Source organism: Miscanthus floridulus, chromosome 3, assembly GCF_019320115.1.
Source record: "Miscanthus floridulus cultivar M001 chromosome 3, ASM1932011v1, whole genome shotgun sequence".
NCBI classification, from domain to species: Eukaryota; Viridiplantae; Streptophyta; class Magnoliopsida; order Poales; family Poaceae; genus Miscanthus; species Miscanthus floridulus.
Window position 1 is genome coordinate 145,909,960 of NC_089582.1, and position 16,455 is coordinate 145,926,414.

Sequence of the window (16,455 nt, forward strand, 5' to 3'; positions counted from 1 at the left end):
CCATTGCTCCACATGGTACCTTGTACATCTGTATGGTGAAAGGTAGCCCGGCCGGTTTGGGTACCCCGCATCAACCACATAATACTTCCCTACATATTTTCAAAGGCACACAATGAGACTTAGATGAACAAGTGTAATTGGATAAAAATTTTTGCAAGAAAGTTCAAGTAGCAAACCTCACTCTCACCTGCGAGCTCCACAAGTCGTCGAACCCGTCTCCGTCTATGGCGAACTTCTCTAGATCAGAGCACAACAGAGCGGGGTCGATCTGGAGGTACGGAGACGTGGCTCACTCTCACCTACGCAGCAAGTGGCCCGGTGGAGGCGACCTGTTGTGGCCGGAGCTTACGACGGCGGCGGCCTTGGAGACAGAGGGGAAGGGCACGGCGGGAGGGAGGGAGGCGGCGTGGGCGACCGAGATCCGCCTCAGGGGGGCCGCCGGCGCTGCTCCTTTGGCAGATTGAAGCGGCGGCGCGAGTCGCGATGGGGGGATGGGAGTCGCGAGGATCCGGTGCGGGTGGAGTAATAAAAAAATAAGAGTTTTCAGTGGGCCCCACCAGAACTAGACCAAATAATCACCTCTTTTGGGGATAGTTTTTTGGGGTGGGCTAGTTGCAAATAACCCACTCTGCCCTCCTGTTTAAATACTTTTGGGCTAGTTGAGCTCAAACTAGCACAAACTAGCTCTAGCCCCTGGATCCAAACAGGGCCATTGATCTTTGTTTTGGTGATGAAAAAAAGGCACCATTTTCCATCACATTAAACCATTTCGTGATCAGGCCAAACAAAAAAAAGAAGTCCCCATTTCGTGATCAGGCCAAACAAAAAAGAGAGATTAAGTGCCTCTTTGGCAGGGCTCCCGCGGCTCCGGCTCCCGCACCTGTCGGCCGCCCACGGGCCGATAGGTGCCAGGGGGAGCCGGAGCCGCGAAGCCCGAAAAACGAGCTTCTCCGGCTCCGGCGGTGTCTGTGAGAGAGAAAAGGAGGAGAGAGAAAAACGGCTCCGATAAACAGTAGCCCCCGTCAGCCCGTGGGCGGTCGACAGGTGAACAGGGGCCGAAGCCATCGGAGCCCTGCCAAAAAGGCCCTAAAATTCAAACTTTTCTTAGAATTCTCATATAGGTCTCTTTTAACTCTCAAAGCTAAAGTTTTCTCGTATTCTCATCTAGGTGTGTGATCTCTCAGAGTGATTATCTAGGTCCACGAGTGGACTTAGAGTTTATGGACCCAAATACGAATTCGAGAAAAGTTTAAGGACCTACAATACATTTTTCTCTTTCCAATTCCATCGTCCCACTCCTTAAACTAAACATGATATCAGGCAAGAATCAGGCTCTTGGTACACAAGTATACAGACTAGAGAGTTCAGGCGTGCAGCAAGCTTCCTTGAAGCCAAAGGCATTGTACATATATAGTTACAAAATTTTGGAAAATGTAGTTAGCACAAGTATAGGAAACGAATCCAAAACCTACTGCGTGAATACTACTGGAAATTTTGGGTGGTTAGTCGACGAAAACAACAGCCATCAGATGCAACTGATTTTTCAAACGAGCTGGGCGACAAGTTGGAGAGCCTTTCCCAGGTGATCACTTGTACCATCCGGTAAGCATGTATCTTAGCCAGAAGCAGAATACACAACATAGAGCCTGTTAGACATGAAGACGAAGGGTTATGATCGATCCCCAAACGAAATGTAAACACAATGCATTCACGTGATTGTACATCACAATGCAGATATATCAAGTTGTGACTTATAGCTATTGCCGTATAGCTATTGTCGTGCTATTGTACATCACAATGCAGATATATCAAGTTGTGACTTATAGCTATTGTCGTGCTACGTATCAGACAACTCTGCTGATTTACATTGACGCGCACTCTGAAAGGGTTGTTAATGCCAGGTCTGAGTTCAGATTTAACTGATGAAACTTTTACTTAGTTCAACATAAACATCTAACTAACTTAGTTCTTTCGTCTATTCTCTAGCTGTTAGAAAAGAGCTTATCCCCTGTTCAGAATAAGAATTTTGCAAATGTGAATAATTATGACTTCTTTGCAGCATAACCAAATAATAAAAACAGAGCCAGTTCACAAGATCTTCAGAAGTCAAGAAACAAGTTTGCAACATAGTACAATAGTAGTCTGCAGCAAGAGTGCATTTCAAGTCTACCTGGAAACTAAGGAGCCTTATGCAAAGGGCCTTCTCTGAGCACTTTCCAAATAACCTAAGGAATATGTTAACTAGATTCCCATCTTTTGTACCAGTCAAAAGACCCGTTTCAGGATCAAACCTGTGGACGGAAGCATATTTTAGAAACTCCATAAGAACTCATAGCGTAATAAGTTCTCTTCATGGTTTATAGATCAAAGCAACAGAAAAGTACCTCGGCAACCTATGTCTTGGGCAAGGAACAAAGTGAAAGAGCTGCAGGAAACAAAGACATAATTCTGAAGTTTAAGCATATCAAGTACCTACTCAGCTACAAAACACTCATATCTCAGAGAGTCAAAATAAAGAAATTAAATGAAAATTATTTCTCCTGACCTGTGGGACTGAACACAAGAAATTTAGAACTTGAGGTAAAAAGAAGAGCAATAACGTCTCACTGCAAACTCAAAACGGTCATTGATCAGATTCAGTTATTACAAATGATAATAGGTAAAATGAACTGCATGTCAGTATGTAAATCTAGCACACTAATGCTACAGATGTCAGGTGGATGAGCATAAACAGTGTCGATGGCACAAGTTTGGGCTCACAGCGAAGATAGCTTTTCCACCCTGACACATATCCACCCTATGAAATTCGTGATAAAAAATGGGAAAATGCAACACAAAAAAAAAGGAGATGCAGTAAAAGAATGAAAAGCCAGAAAAGAAAAATAGGGGAAATGCTTTTATGCACATGCATCCAAACAAGAAAACAACTGACAACATAGATCACACTGGCTGAGTATTCTTGACTGATAAATAATAAAGTACTAGTGAAATTTGTAGGAAACAATTAAAGATGTTTACCTGAAATGTCCCAAAATTCCTATCACAGCCAAAGCCATTCCAGCAAAATAGGTGTAGGTATCACCAACAAAAACAATTGAAGGGTACCTGATGCATAAATGTCATGATTTTTCTCCAAAGAAAAAAAAGAGACAAACAAAACTCCGATTTAAACAGATATAGTGTGTTTCTCAAGGTCCTTACCAGTTAAAAGCTAGCAAAGCTAATGAAATGATTAGGAAAGGCAGGACAAGATAAATAGAGAATTCATGAGCTTGCTGAGTTTCAATGTCTGTAGAAGATGCTATGCGCATTACATTATGTATCAAAACCTGGGAAAGGCCACACACCATCAGGACATGAGTGGTATGCAGAATTCATGTACAAAAGGAATATATTTTGTTTATACCGCAGCAGATATAACAACTGTCTGCCCAACTTCAAGTCCATTTAGGCCAGCATGTATATTTATCGAGTTTGTACAAAAGACTGCTAACAAGAGCATGAATAGCTTGTAAAATAAACCTGCATGCCAAAGGAAACAAAAGATCAGTGTATAGAATAGCTTCTGATTACAGAATCAGAAACAGGGTTCAGCAACAGAGGTGAAATTGGAAATAGGCTTCACAAGTAAACGCACACAAGTAATCATGCAATTGAGGAAATTTTTGCAAATAGTTCACGAAAACAGGCACTGAAGAGAGATTATTATCTAGTATGCTTACCAATCAACATCCACACACCAGGCATAAAGCATTGTCGCCAGTAATGAAGCAAAACATTACGCTATTACAGAATTATCATGCTCAGTCAATGCAAATATCAGATTCTATCAAAATGTGAACAAACAGGTTGTGAGTCTCTTAAAAATACAAGTGACAGAGTTGCACGAGATAGTAAGCATATGAATCTGTGATCCTGATGATCTAATAAAGTCAACTTCTAAAGTCCACAAATCTCCAAAAGACTGCATAATGTAAAACTATTCCACAAAAAAACTTTTTCAGTTTTCCAGAAACATGATAAGTTACTGTCACTGACCTATAAGGAGTGGCACATTTGGACAAAGATCCAAAGTGGAGGGCTTATTTGGACAATGGAAAAAAGCTAAAGATCAAAGACTAACAGGGAACCTAGGCCACAAAAATGAGGAACAAAATAAAACAGTATCAGCAGGCAAGACTTGATAGACACTATAGTAGATAAAATATGGTGTTGAAGAACATAGACACTGACAAACACATTCTATTTTATGAGTTATAATCAAGAGTGAATGACTAACAAGCTAAGGATTTCATAGTGAGGTCTGCTATGCCTGTGGATTTCTATAATTGTCTCCTGGTTGTATAACAGCAAAAAAACAAACACAAGTGCTGCAACCACCAAATAGTAAATATACACTTTCAACCTGCTTTAAGTGGATACACATACCTAGCTCCAAAACTGTTAGTCCAACATAAGGAGTTAAAGGCTTTGGAATGATAATGGAAGTGCCACCAGCATATGCCATCAGCAATGGGAGTGCTGCAAACGTTGGCAACGCCAGTTTCCTGTTTCAATGCAGGACATTTCGAAAATCAATTTATCAGCAACACAATAGTGGTAGCACATCACTATTTAAGTGAACAGAAAGACAGTCTGACAAGCAACATACACTCTCCATGGAACATCAAGAACATCATCAACAAATCCAAGAAGAATCATAAAGCAGACTGATGTCAACGCTGCATTATATTCAACAAGCCACTGCAACAAGAAGACATCAATAGCCATTGTGAAATATGTTTCAGGACATAAGACATAGTTTGTAAATGTCAAAACAATACTGCTAGTCACGGCATACAATGGAGTCTGGGGCATAGTGAAACTGCTGAAATATAATAGCAATAACCAAGTAGACAATCCCCACAACAAGACCTAGTGCCTCAGGCCTGCAAAAAAAAACAATGTTTAGACAAACAAGAATGGCCTTTAACATGACTATAGCTACAGGTCAGACCAGATCCTGCTAAAGTTTTTTACTGAATGGTGCATACAGTGGTATTCTTTAACTTATAACATTGTGTCTTCAGTTGTTAAATATGAATTCCTACATAATGATCTAAAATACTAATGTTACACCTTCAAGAGCTTGTCAAAAGTGTCTCCTACTGAGTTTATCACAACCTTAAGTCACATATATGTACTAGCATGCAACATCATAATTGGGGGAAAACATTAACAAGGCATCATAACAAGCAAAACTTTTTAGAATTTTCTAAATATATCTGTTATTCAGAGAACCAAGGACATTTGCCGAGTCATACAAAGAATTTGGTTTGCATACACACAGGGAGATGAGGCGGTACATGAAATCTACATATGTGAGTTAAAGGGAAAGCTTTTAGCAACCCATTGCTTTGCAGCTGGTTCATTAAGAGTTTATATAATGAAAAAAAAAGATAAGGGATATTATTGTGAAGCTTGTTCAAGATTGTAATTATATTGCCTCTTCAGTACATCAGCGAAGCTAGGCATCCAAATTAAAGCGTAAACAAAGCTTGGACTACTTATTTTAGAATTTATTTACTCCATTAAACAAAAGGGGATGAACTCTCTAAAGCACACAAATTTCATCTAAAGATTACTGAATCCATAAGATGATAAAAATCAAATTATTAAATTGTAACCCTTGAAGTAGGTTGGGAGTCCATAATCAACTACAAAGAAGCAGCCTAAGCCACCCCTACACAACTTCACCTAGTATCCAAAGAGCGGGCAATCTCTAATTTCCAACTTATGCACCATTTCTTAGCAATCTCTTTTTGAACGACAGTTTCCAAGCCATGCAGAGGAACCGAACAAATTCAACTCTCAAGGCTGCAGCTATGCAATTGACTTCAATCGAGCTGATATCAAGTATATTGACAGCACTGCTGCATCAATAAACCAGCAAAACGTGTTGTCCTGAAGGCAAACACTCGAATCTAGTATTAAGTCTACTCCTAGAGCAATGGCATCTGCAATAGGACAAGCAAATGTGCTAGCGCACTCACACTTTGATTTGGCCCGTGGGCAAGCCTTTCTTGTTGATGTCGTAGCCGAACATCCGGCGGCGGAGGTGGTAGCGGGCCGCGACAGGGATGAGCTTGAGCGCGACGCAGAAGCCAACGAGGCTCATGGCGCCGCATTTGAGGATGGATCGCTGCAGATCGGCGCCCAGCGGGTAGTGCACGAACGCGAGGTACGAGAAGGGCGCGAGGAAGAGCGCCGCCGCCACAGCGGCCACGCGCAGGTTCGGCGGCCGGAGAACCGGTTCGTCTGGCGCCGCTGCCGCATCTGCCGGTGGCGCCTGCGGAGGCGGGTCCCCGGCAGCGGCCGCCGCGGGCCTGCGGCGGACGGCCATGGGAGGGAGGGACGGTTCGGGGCTTCGCTGACTTGGTGTCTCTCGACGAGCTTGCCGCTCGAGGCCTCCTCGCGGTGCGTGCGGCGGTGGCGGGCTGCTGTCTGGTGGTCGCCGGCGGCGGGCACTGAGGTCAAGAGGTTTTATATGAGTGGCGATGGGGTGACGTGGTGCGCCCTCATTGGCTGGAGTCACGTGTTCGGCCGTCGGGCACTGGAGTATACGTTACATTTGTTTTTATATTTATGTCCAGATTTGGATTCAAATATGGATAATGTCAACTATGTTGGATAGGATACGATTGGATATCGACATCATAAATATGCGATTTGAGTATTCGGATACGGATACGATATCGGACGTTGGATATCCGAACTCGGATACGGATAGATCTCAACCCCTCTAAACGGATTTGGTTTTAAATACGGTCGGAAAATATCCGTACCGTTTTCATCCTAAGTATACGGAGAGAGGGTGGATCTAGCTCGTGTCTGCTGGGCCAACTTGTTCGCCGCAGTGAAGTGTCTCTCACTCTCTCTGTTAGGTGGGGTCGGCTCTGTAATTTGTGTCTCTGGCACGTTGGCCCCAAGGTGTCAGGGGCTCTTAACAGTAGCCTCGTTTAGATTTGGGAGACGTGATTTGAACTTACAAAGAATTTTGTTTAAAAAAAAGACTTACAAAGAATGTTTCAAATTTACAGTTTCAAGCATGTAAGAGTTCAATGTTCATTTAAAACAGTTGCAGCTGCCGGCCAGCACTCGCTACAGTACTCCGCTAGTGTATTGTTGAAGCTAGGCCATGTTCGGCTTACCGGCCAGCAACGGTGCGCGGGTGGGCAAGGCTCGGGCGACATAGGTGGGGCACATAGAGCAGGCGCGAGCGACACAAGACGGATGGGACAGACGTCCGTGGCGTATCATTATCGATTCCAAAGTGATACATCTTATCTCTGGTTCGAAATGATTTAGAAGACAGTTTCCTCAAAAAAAAATTAAAAATCTAGAAAATAATTGACAAGGTTTCTAGAAGCTTAGAGATACTTTCTCTGGTTTAATAATCTGATTAAGTATTTAGAGATTTTTTAGGAAAAAATAAAAATCTGTCTAGAAACCACAAACAGAATAGAGAGGTAATTTGTATGGTTTATTAATTTTTAAAAGTTCAGAAGCAAATCAGATTCATGGACTTTAAAATGGACCTTTTTTTAAGCACACGCTGCGAGTAGTCCAAAGCGAGTTCGTTCACCAACTGCAAAGAAAAGCGCGCGGTCAGGCCCGTGGCGCCGCACGTACAAGGTACAGCCCAAGCCCACGAATCGCCCGCCCGCATCGACAAATACCACCAACCCAAGCAAGCCTTCGTCAAATGCCCCCGTGCCGTCCTCCTTCCTCCCAAGACCCAGGCTTCCAGTTCCAACCCCACCTCGCCTCTCCCCTCCCCAAACCCTACACCTCGGCCCCCGGCCTTCGACGTCCCCGACTCACCGCCGCCCAACCCCACAGCGCAGCGCCGGCGCCGAACCGGACTCTGCCGTGCGGTCGGCCGCGCGGACGGCCACCCCCATCGGCGCCGCCGGCCGCCGCTGCCGCCTTTGATGTCTCCCACCTGCGACCTCGGCTTCCTCTGGCCCCGGTCGCAGAAGAGCTCTCAAGAGGTCGTCCCCCGAGCGGCCGCTTCCTGCGCCCAGCGATTGGCCTCACCACCGCAGCCGAGATGAGCGGTGGTGGCGGCGGCGGCGAGAAGGTACTGTCCGCGCGCTTGCATTGGCGTCGTCGTTTGGGCTTAATTGCGTGGTTTAACTGTGGGTTCTGCCTGTCCGGCTCCCATGGCGTGGCGCATTAAAGTGAGGCGGGGTGGTTGAAGGTTGGGGGTGCGGGCGAGTTAGATTGGATTGGGGGTTTTGTAGTACCTGGCAGGCACGATGATTCAATGCTGCTGCGCGTGTATGAATCGTTGTATCCCCGTTACTGGATGCATAAGCAATTAATTCATATGTATCGAACTATGGACTCTATTTGGATGTTCATTTGGATTATGATCATTGATAACTGCTATGCTATTCTGGCTCCCGACGATTGCTGTGTGATGCGCGTGGGAGTATAGCAGTATTCTGCTGTAATTCAAAGATACAGCCCCTTTCCAAAGGGCTCTCTGTACAATTATTTTGATATGCAGTAGATTTTTTTGCTGCGTAAGTTACTTGTTAACAATAAAAGTTGTGCTGTCTGTGATGCAGATGTTGCTGTTTGGGTCCTTTACGGAGGATGAGACTAAGTTGTTCCAGGGTCAGCCTCTCAAAAGTCCAACTAAAAGCGTCAGCAAAGAATGTGAGCGGACGGAGATCCAGTTTGGCACCCTGAACTTTTCAGTGCTGAATTTAGAGAAAATATCTATTTCAAGTGTTGTTCTTCCTGCAAAATCAGCAAACTGCGAGACCAGTGCCATCGCAAAGGAGAATGCATGCGGTAATGAAAAGAAAGCTGCAGGATCAAGCCTTCCAAATGGTGGACTAGTTCTGGCTAATGGATGCCCCCCTGTTAATGTTCCTGCTAACAATGGTGTATTTGAGAATGTGAAGAAGACAGAGACTGTTGTCCCACCAGTTGTGCCTGTCAAAAGCATCAGCAATCCAACACCACAAATGACGTTGGAGGTGCACAAGGATGGCATCGAACCCACTCAAAGTAGAAAGTTAGACACGGAAAGGGAAATTACTGAAAATGGTAGCCCAATTGTCGATACATCCATTGTTGCAGCTCCAGCAGAAGAGGCAGTCACTAGCCTAAATAAGAAGGCCTCTCAGAACATGCCCTTGCTTCCACATGGTTTGAGGAACACAGGAAATATCTGCTTTCTGAATGCAACTTTGCAGGCATTGCTTTCATGCTCGCCTTTTGTCCACCTATTGCAGGATTTGAGGAACCGCAGTATACCTAAGGTACTTGTACCTAATCAAATCAGTCTGATGCAATTTTGGCGCTTATTTGATTTCCTTTGTTTTAACCACTTCTTTCATTTTAGGTTGGCTACCCAACTCTGAGTGCATTTGTTGAGTTGATCTCTCAAGTCGATGTGGCTGAGGAGTCAGTTATCAAGAAAAATGAGAAGGCTATTACTGTTGCTGCAAAACCACTTAATCCTGCCATGTTTGATGCTGTTCTCAGAAACTTTACACCAGATGTGCCGGCTGGAGTAACTGCTCGGCCAAGGTAAGTGCTTGTGGTTCTGTTCTTTGGTATGTTTTTTCCTTGAGCAAAACTCCTCAAGTTGTGGATTCCGAATCGAATATAGCATTTAGGCCATAAAGGATTTATCTCATTGAGTAGCAAGTAGCAAAGACCTGGATGACTACATATTTATAGGGTTTTAGCTGATTCAAATCTTGTGTATCTATGTTGCAAGCTTTGCTTGCAATCATGGTCACACAATCATTTTCAGAGTCTCCCAAATGCCAAATTCACCTCCTAAATGGGCTGTGGGCCTTTCATGGTGACCATAGGCATCAATATCGAGTTTATTCTGATAAAGTTGTCTGTAAACACATTGAGCATGTTGTTATCTTTTTAATTTTGTTTGTTAATGTCCTTTATAAACTGTTGTCTCCCTTGCAATTAAGCTTTTGGCTTAGTTTGTGATGCTATATGCTGTTGGGGTCGCTACTACAACCGCGCAGGAAGTAATCGTGGTGTGTAGGAGGGCGAGGCTTGGGTTCCCGGCGGCGGCGGCGAGAATGCGACGCCGTCCTGTTGGCCGGTGTCATGAGCGAGAGAGCGAGGTTGAGTGCGCGCGTGAGAGAGAGAGATAGCGGGAGAGATTGCAATCAATCTCCAGCTGAGTTTCTCGTTAACCAAGTGTTTGGGCTTTATAGCCAAATCCTAACAAATCACAAACTGAATAACAATCATAGTTTTTAAGTCGTCGCCTAGGCGTCGCCTAGTCGTCCAGGCGCTGAAAAAAGTCTGGGTGTCCTCGACGCCACGACCAAAACCAGCAAAATGAGGGAGCAGGGGAGGGAGGAGACATAGGAAGAACTGGAGGAGGACCAGGCAAGGCTAACCACTAATCTCTGCTCCCATCCCCATCAGCTCTGCTCCCCAGCAGTTCTGGGAGGGGCTCTTGAAGGGCAACAGCAGGGGATCTCGCACAGGGATCTAGAAGGAGGGCGGCAGCGGCAGTTAGGAAGGGGAGGGGAGATCTAGAAGGGGGCGACAGCAGCAGTGAGGAAGGGGAGAGGAGATCTGGAAGGAGGCAGCTCCAGCAGTGGATACTGAGAAGGTGTTCGAGAGGGAGAAGAAGCACTTGGAGAGGAGCAGTGGCAGCCCTAGATAGTTCAGGATAGTCGGGGAGGGCTTTTATGGGCTGTCTGCTGGACTGGGCCTTTTATGTTCCTTGTCCTTCTTCTTTACTTTTTCATTTTTCATTTTTATCCCTTCTCCATTCTCCTGCCTTGAACATATGGCGTCGCCTTGCCTCGCCTTATGATCGCCTAGGCGATTGGAAGGGGGTGGCTCGCCACGTCTCGCCTTAGCGCCTTAATAACTATGATAACAATTCCAAATCTGAGATCCTATAATCTATGAACGGCGCCCACTCTGGACGCGATCACCATGCTGAGCCGCGCGCCGTGCGTGTCGCCTGCGCATTCCTCAGCCACGGCTCCGCTTACGGCGTTGATACACCTGGCCCACCATAACATATGCACTTTTGCGCTCTGCAGGCAGGAAGATGCTCAAGAGTTTTTAAGTTTTGCCATGGATAGAATGCATGATGAACTGCTGAAGCTTAATGGCAATGGATCGAATTCCAAGGAGGGTATGGTTGTTTCTTCTGTGGATGATGATGCTTGGGAGACAGTTGGACGAAAGAACAAATCTGCAATAGTTAGAACTCAGAGTTTTGTTCCCTCTGAGCTAAGTGCTATTTTTGGAGGGCAGCTACAGAGTGTTGTGAAAGCTGCAGGTAAATTTTGTCTTGTCCTGAGGGAGATGACTCAGTTTTTCTGTAAACAACTGTATATCTATCTAGCTATATCTCTTTGAAAGAACTTGGAAAGTTGTGCTTTTTCAGTTTTTCTTGATTTGTTATGCCCGCATCATGTTTCCATGAACACATTCCCTGTTTATCTGGTTGTAGTCACCTTTTGCCTCCTGCGGTGCATGCTGTCATTGCTTTTTTTCGTCTCTAACCAGCCCAATATCAGGCTCAATAGTTCATGTTTCAAGAGCATTCTACATGTTGTCGATTAATGAAGTGTCTGTCTATGTTAGCCCTTTGACATAATGAGAAAGGATCTAGGACTTTTCTGTGTCTTGTAAGGTAATTCTACGTTGTTGTCATTTCCCTTGAAGATAATAATGCACGAATGCATCTCAGCACTAACCCAGCTACCCTGCTAAGTTAAAACTGCCCCCACTTGTGCTGTTTCCTATCCGTCTTTTCTGCAATGGAATATGATAATATCATGATCGCATTAGTTATTCACCATAGGGATAGGCTCAAACTTATGTTTGAGTAGGCCCACTTGTGCTGTTTCCTATCCGTCTTTTCAGTGTTGTATACTGATGAATACACCTTCCAGGTAACAAACCATCAGCTACTGTTCAGCCCTTCCTACTGCTCCATCTTGATATATTCCCAGACGCTGTTCAGACACTTAATGATGCACTTCGTCTGTTCTATACTCCTGAATCTTTGGAAGGATACAGAACAGCTGCTGGAAAGGTATCTACCTTGTCACCTTTGTGTTTAGTATATCTTTAGCATCTAATTTCATCATCACACAATACAAGTGGTGTCGTGAAATGCATTTTGCTAGCGAGTGACTTGTAAAGACGAAACTGCAAAATATGCATCTTCTAGTTTGTTTTACCTTTAGATGCATTTCTAGAATGCTTTTTATGAGTTTTTTATTCGTGCCTCTATTTAAGGTGGGTTTATGACCTGTATGTTAACTTTTTTCTATTTATTAATGGGCTTTTCTCTTGAAATTGCTATAAGTTAAATTTAGCCTGACCTGTACTTTTCTCCATTTTATTTATTTTGGGTGCCATAGTGCAGCTCTTCTTTCATTAAACAGACACAGTAACTTATTGCAGTCAGCTACAGTTATAATGTAGTATCAAACTTGATCTTGCAGGCTGGTTTGGTGACAGCTAGAAAATCATTCAAGATACACGCACTTTCAAAGATAATGATACTGCACTTGAAGAGGTTTAGTTATGGAAATCATGGGAGCACTAAAGTCTATAAGCCACTACACTTCCCAAAAGAACTGGTTCTTAGTCGTGATCTGCTGAGCTCACCATCAACAGAGGTGATAATTTGCTCGACATGCATTTGTAAATGTGTTTTTTCCCCAACATATTTGTGACATCTTATATGGGTTTGTAGGTGCAGGCATGCTTTATGTCTCTAGTTGCATCTGATGTCCTGATTGTGTGACATTTAGTATCAGTATCTTTAAGCATGAATTGAGTTTGTACAGCGATCATGTGGTCGTAACACATTGAAATGACATTACAATTGATTGGTACTACTAAATCACTTGATCTAACTGTTCGTCTTTGTTGTGTACAGGGTCGAAATTATGAGCTTGTTGCAACCATCACTCATCATGGGAGGGACCCATACAGGGGGCCACTACACTGCTCACGCAAAGCATGCCAACGGGCAATGGCTTCGCTTCGACGATGACGCTGTTGTGCCCGTTGGCGAGAATGATGTCTTGCATGACCAAGCATATATGCCTCTTCTACAAACAAGTCTGAAAGCACTACGTAAGTTGATTAGTTGCTCTTTCGTATTGCTGCTGCTTCAACATCCAGATATACCATCTAACTATCGTCGTGTTAATGTAGCTGCCGAGTAACAGCAGAGTATTTATGTGAAGTACCTTGGTGCTGCCTGTGTTTATTATTATATATGCTTGGTCATATAGCGAGAGGGGGATTTGTCTTCAGCCCATTTTGAGGTTCTGTAAAATTCAACTGCTCATCATTGTAATGACCAGCGAAGTAATCATGGTATGTTTAATCATGGTCACCCCTGTCGCTGACAGCTGCTGAAATGGTGGTGTGATTGGTTGCATGTGGCATGCCATGGTTCTCTGAATTGGTTGTTGAGAAGAAGACATTGCCATCAGCGTGCCATGTGCCCTGTCTTTGGTAGTGTCATCAAGAGTTGCAGGACAATGTCAGCTGGTGTATGTACCTTGCAAGCATGATTAGCATGTTAGGAAAGCTTCAAATTATTTCATTTTGAAGGTGTCGTATCCCTTTCATGGATCCTGACGGCTGTAGGAAGGTGCCTGGCCGACATGAAGTTTTGTTGTGGCTTGCATAGTCTTTCATATCATTTATACACACTGCGCCAACAGAGACCTGGTTTCTAAATGCAGTTGGTTGTTGAAACAATATTCCAAGAGAGGACAAGTGTGACGAATGGACTGAAGTGGTTGCCACATAGGCAATCTGATGATATCGCAAATGTACAGCAAACTGAGCTAAATCTATGCGATATTGTTGCAATCTGTTGTTAAACTACCATCGGTTGCTTTGTGGTATCAGGCAAATTCTGTTTTAGAACCACCATCAGTTACACCTGTTGGCAGGCAGTGCAACTGGCCGGCCGTCCCAAGGTTGCTTGGTGGTATTGCCGAGCAGGCAAAATCAGTGGTCCATGTTCATCAGTGTTTCCTACGGCCTCTGTTTCAAGTACCGATTCTTTTCAGTGGATGCAGACGGCTTGACATCCCAAAGAGTCATCTGGAGAGTGGAGAGTAGCTTGGCACATGTAGGATCCTGAAGTCTCGACGACTGGTAGTAAATCAGCTAGTACAGTCATGGCTTATCACTTATCAGCCAAACCAACAGGGCATCAGTGCCATCTGAATCATTGGACAAACTGAAGGCAAGGTAGTACTGATGGAAAAGCAGAGCGAGGCAGAGACGGATATGAAGCGACCTTGATAAATAGACCGGGCAACGTTCGACAATTTCCGCCCCACAGATCAATTCCGAAGCAGTTTCGTGTAGCATTACTTCGTGTCACATTTCCGCAACAATTATTTGCTTGAAGTGTAGCAACCGAGCTTTCAATCCCATTTTCAACAGCTATACACACAGTAGTACTGTACTCTCTTGCACTCTTTGAGGGACTTGATGGTGCTCGTACCTCCTCCTGTACTGCCACTCACCATCCACCACCATTCCCCAAGAACCATAAACCAGTTGCCCCAATCTTCCTTCACCAACCGCTTGTAATCACCATGGAACTATGGATGATGGCATCGCCAAAGGCAGGGCCAGAAGTGAAGTCACCATCACCAAAGTTCAGCAGACAGAGAACACACCCTTTCCAGCTCCCAAATCAGAGAAGAGAACACACTGAAACACAGCAAAATCCAAAATGATTTCGAGGATAACGAACAAGAAGCAACTGGTGAAGAGACGTAAAGATCAGACTGCATTGCCATCATATATTCAACAACATGGACATGGGAGGAGGAGGAGCAGTACATCACTCCGTCTCTCTCTCTCTCTCTCTGGGCTTGTTTTGTTTTCTAACACGGCTGGATGAACAAGAACTGAGCTGAACAGGAGAAAAGCTAGCTACGAGGAGAGAGCACTTGCCGCCTTGGCCGAATCTCCCCTCTGTTTTTTAGTCGTATACACAGAAACAGACTACGCTTGCTTGAGGTTACACTAGGCACAGCAGCCATGGTGGACTGGTGGTGGTGGTGGCCCGCCATGAGAGCAGAAGTGCTCTTTTCTAGCGAGGCTGGTGGATGGCGCGGCGCGCGGCGCCCCTGGCGCCGGCGTCGTACGCCGGCTTGTCGGCGTGCCTCTGCTGCTGCTGCTGGGCGCGCGGCGACGGCGCGGCGACAGCGGCGGCGGCCCTGGGGGAGCTGAGGCTGAGCGCCCTGAGCACGTCGAGGTCGTACCCGGGCAGCAGCGCCGGCTTGGCGGCCTGGTGGACGTCGGGCGCGTAGAAGAGATCGTCGGTGTCGACCATGTCGAGGAGGTCGACGGAGTCGTCGGGGAGGAGCGCGGCGACGTCGAAGTCGTCGGCGCCAGCGCCGGCGGCGAAGGCGGCGTCGTGGAGCTGGTGCTGGCGGAACCAGTGGTCCCGGAACCAGGCGGTGGTCTCGACGAGCTCCCACCACTCGGGCGAGAAATCCTCCACCTGCCGGTACGCCGCCGGGATGAAGAGCGGCGCGTTCGGGTTCAGCGACGACGACGCCATGGCTGCCACGGTGCTCATCCTCCTCTCAGCTTAGGTCGCTCCTCGATCTGCTGCTCTTCTCTCCCTGGAACACAGACATCAATCAGCTCGATCTCCCGGCTGTTGGCTCAGATCCGGAACCGGAACGGGGATGGGGGATCGATCCCACCCGGTTCGTCAGCGCCACGGATCTGACTTCTGAGAGAGCTTGCGTAGCAGCAGGTAGTAGCTTGCCTTACCTTTTCCTCGCCTGGCGTTGCTTCGCTTCGGACGTGCGGACGGACGAGGGGGGTGGAGAGGAAAGGAAATATCTCGTGCGGAGCGGGCCGGGGTTTCTGGGCGGAAACGGGGGTGATTTCGGGTGGTTTCCTGGCTGCCTGCCGAGCCCGTGTGCGCCGTGCGGTGCCGCGGTGGGGAGGAGGCGGGTGTTTATAGCCACCCACGGCCAGTCAGCGGCCAGCTGAGCTGAACGGAGCGGAGCGGAGCCGAGTCGTGCGGGTGGTCCGGGCTCGGGCCGGAAGGTCCGAGGGTGGTGGGTGGGGCCGGCGAACGATGGATTGATTGATTGGGACTGGTGGGCTCGGCCTTTTTCTGGATCATCAAAAGAAAAACGCGGTGTGACCAGTGGGACCAAACACCTGGCTGGCCCGCGTCCGCCGGACGGATTTTCTATGGGCGCCGCGTTGTGTTGTGTGGGTGATTTGATTGGGCTACGAGTAAATTATGGGTTCCACCGGCACGGCATGGCCGCTGGCAGCCAGAGAGGAAGGTTCCGTCATTCCCGATAAGGACGAAACCGGGAGGAGAGGGACGCACAACGTGTAAACCGTGGCGCGCCAACAGTCTGTCGTTAA

The 16,455-nt window shown here is 46.2% G+C and overlaps 2 protein-coding genes and 1 pseudogene across 3 annotated transcripts; 1 reads left to right on the forward strand and 2 right to left on the reverse strand.

Annotated features, from left to right (window-relative positions):
- Positions 1 to 1,363: 1,363 nt before the first annotated feature.
- LOC136547404 (uncharacterized) lies at positions 1,364 to 6,598 on the reverse strand. The gene is made up of 11 exons (XM_066539355.1): positions 6,033 to 6,598; positions 4,841 to 4,928; positions 4,652 to 4,743; positions 4,429 to 4,547; positions 3,407 to 3,522; positions 3,202 to 3,329; positions 3,019 to 3,105; positions 2,546 to 2,606; positions 2,385 to 2,425; positions 2,171 to 2,291; positions 1,364 to 1,646 (listed from the first exon to the last, which is right to left on the reverse strand). Exons 1-11 carry the CDS (start codon positions 6,380 to 6,382, stop codon positions 1,587 to 1,589), a joined length of 1,263 nt encoding a protein of 420 aa, XP_066395452.1. The 5' UTR covers positions 6,383 to 6,598; the 3' UTR covers positions 1,364 to 1,586.
- A 693-nt stretch (positions 6,599 to 7,291) lies between these two features.
- LOC136542756 (ubiquitin carboxyl-terminal hydrolase 24-like) lies at positions 7,292 to 13,414 on the forward strand (annotated as a pseudogene).
- Positions 13,415 to 14,825: 1,411 nt separating this feature from the next.
- Positions 14,826 to 16,009, reverse strand: LOC136542757 (protein EARLY RESPONSIVE TO DEHYDRATION 15-like). Of its 2 annotated transcripts, none has more exons than XM_066535339.1 (2): positions 15,841 to 16,009; positions 14,826 to 15,686 (listed from the first exon to the last, which is right to left on the reverse strand). In XM_066535339.1, the coding sequence occupies exon 2, from the start codon at positions 15,638 to 15,640 to the stop codon at positions 15,149 to 15,151; it is 492 nt and encodes a 163-aa protein (XP_066391436.1). In that variant the 5' UTR covers positions 15,641 to 15,686; positions 15,841 to 16,009; the 3' UTR covers positions 14,826 to 15,148. The 2 variants fall into 2 exon arrangements, with proteins under 2 accessions (XP_066391436.1, XP_066391438.1); XM_066535341.1 differs by having other exon boundaries at positions 15,836 to 16,009.
- Positions 16,010 to 16,455: the final 446 nt, after the last annotated feature.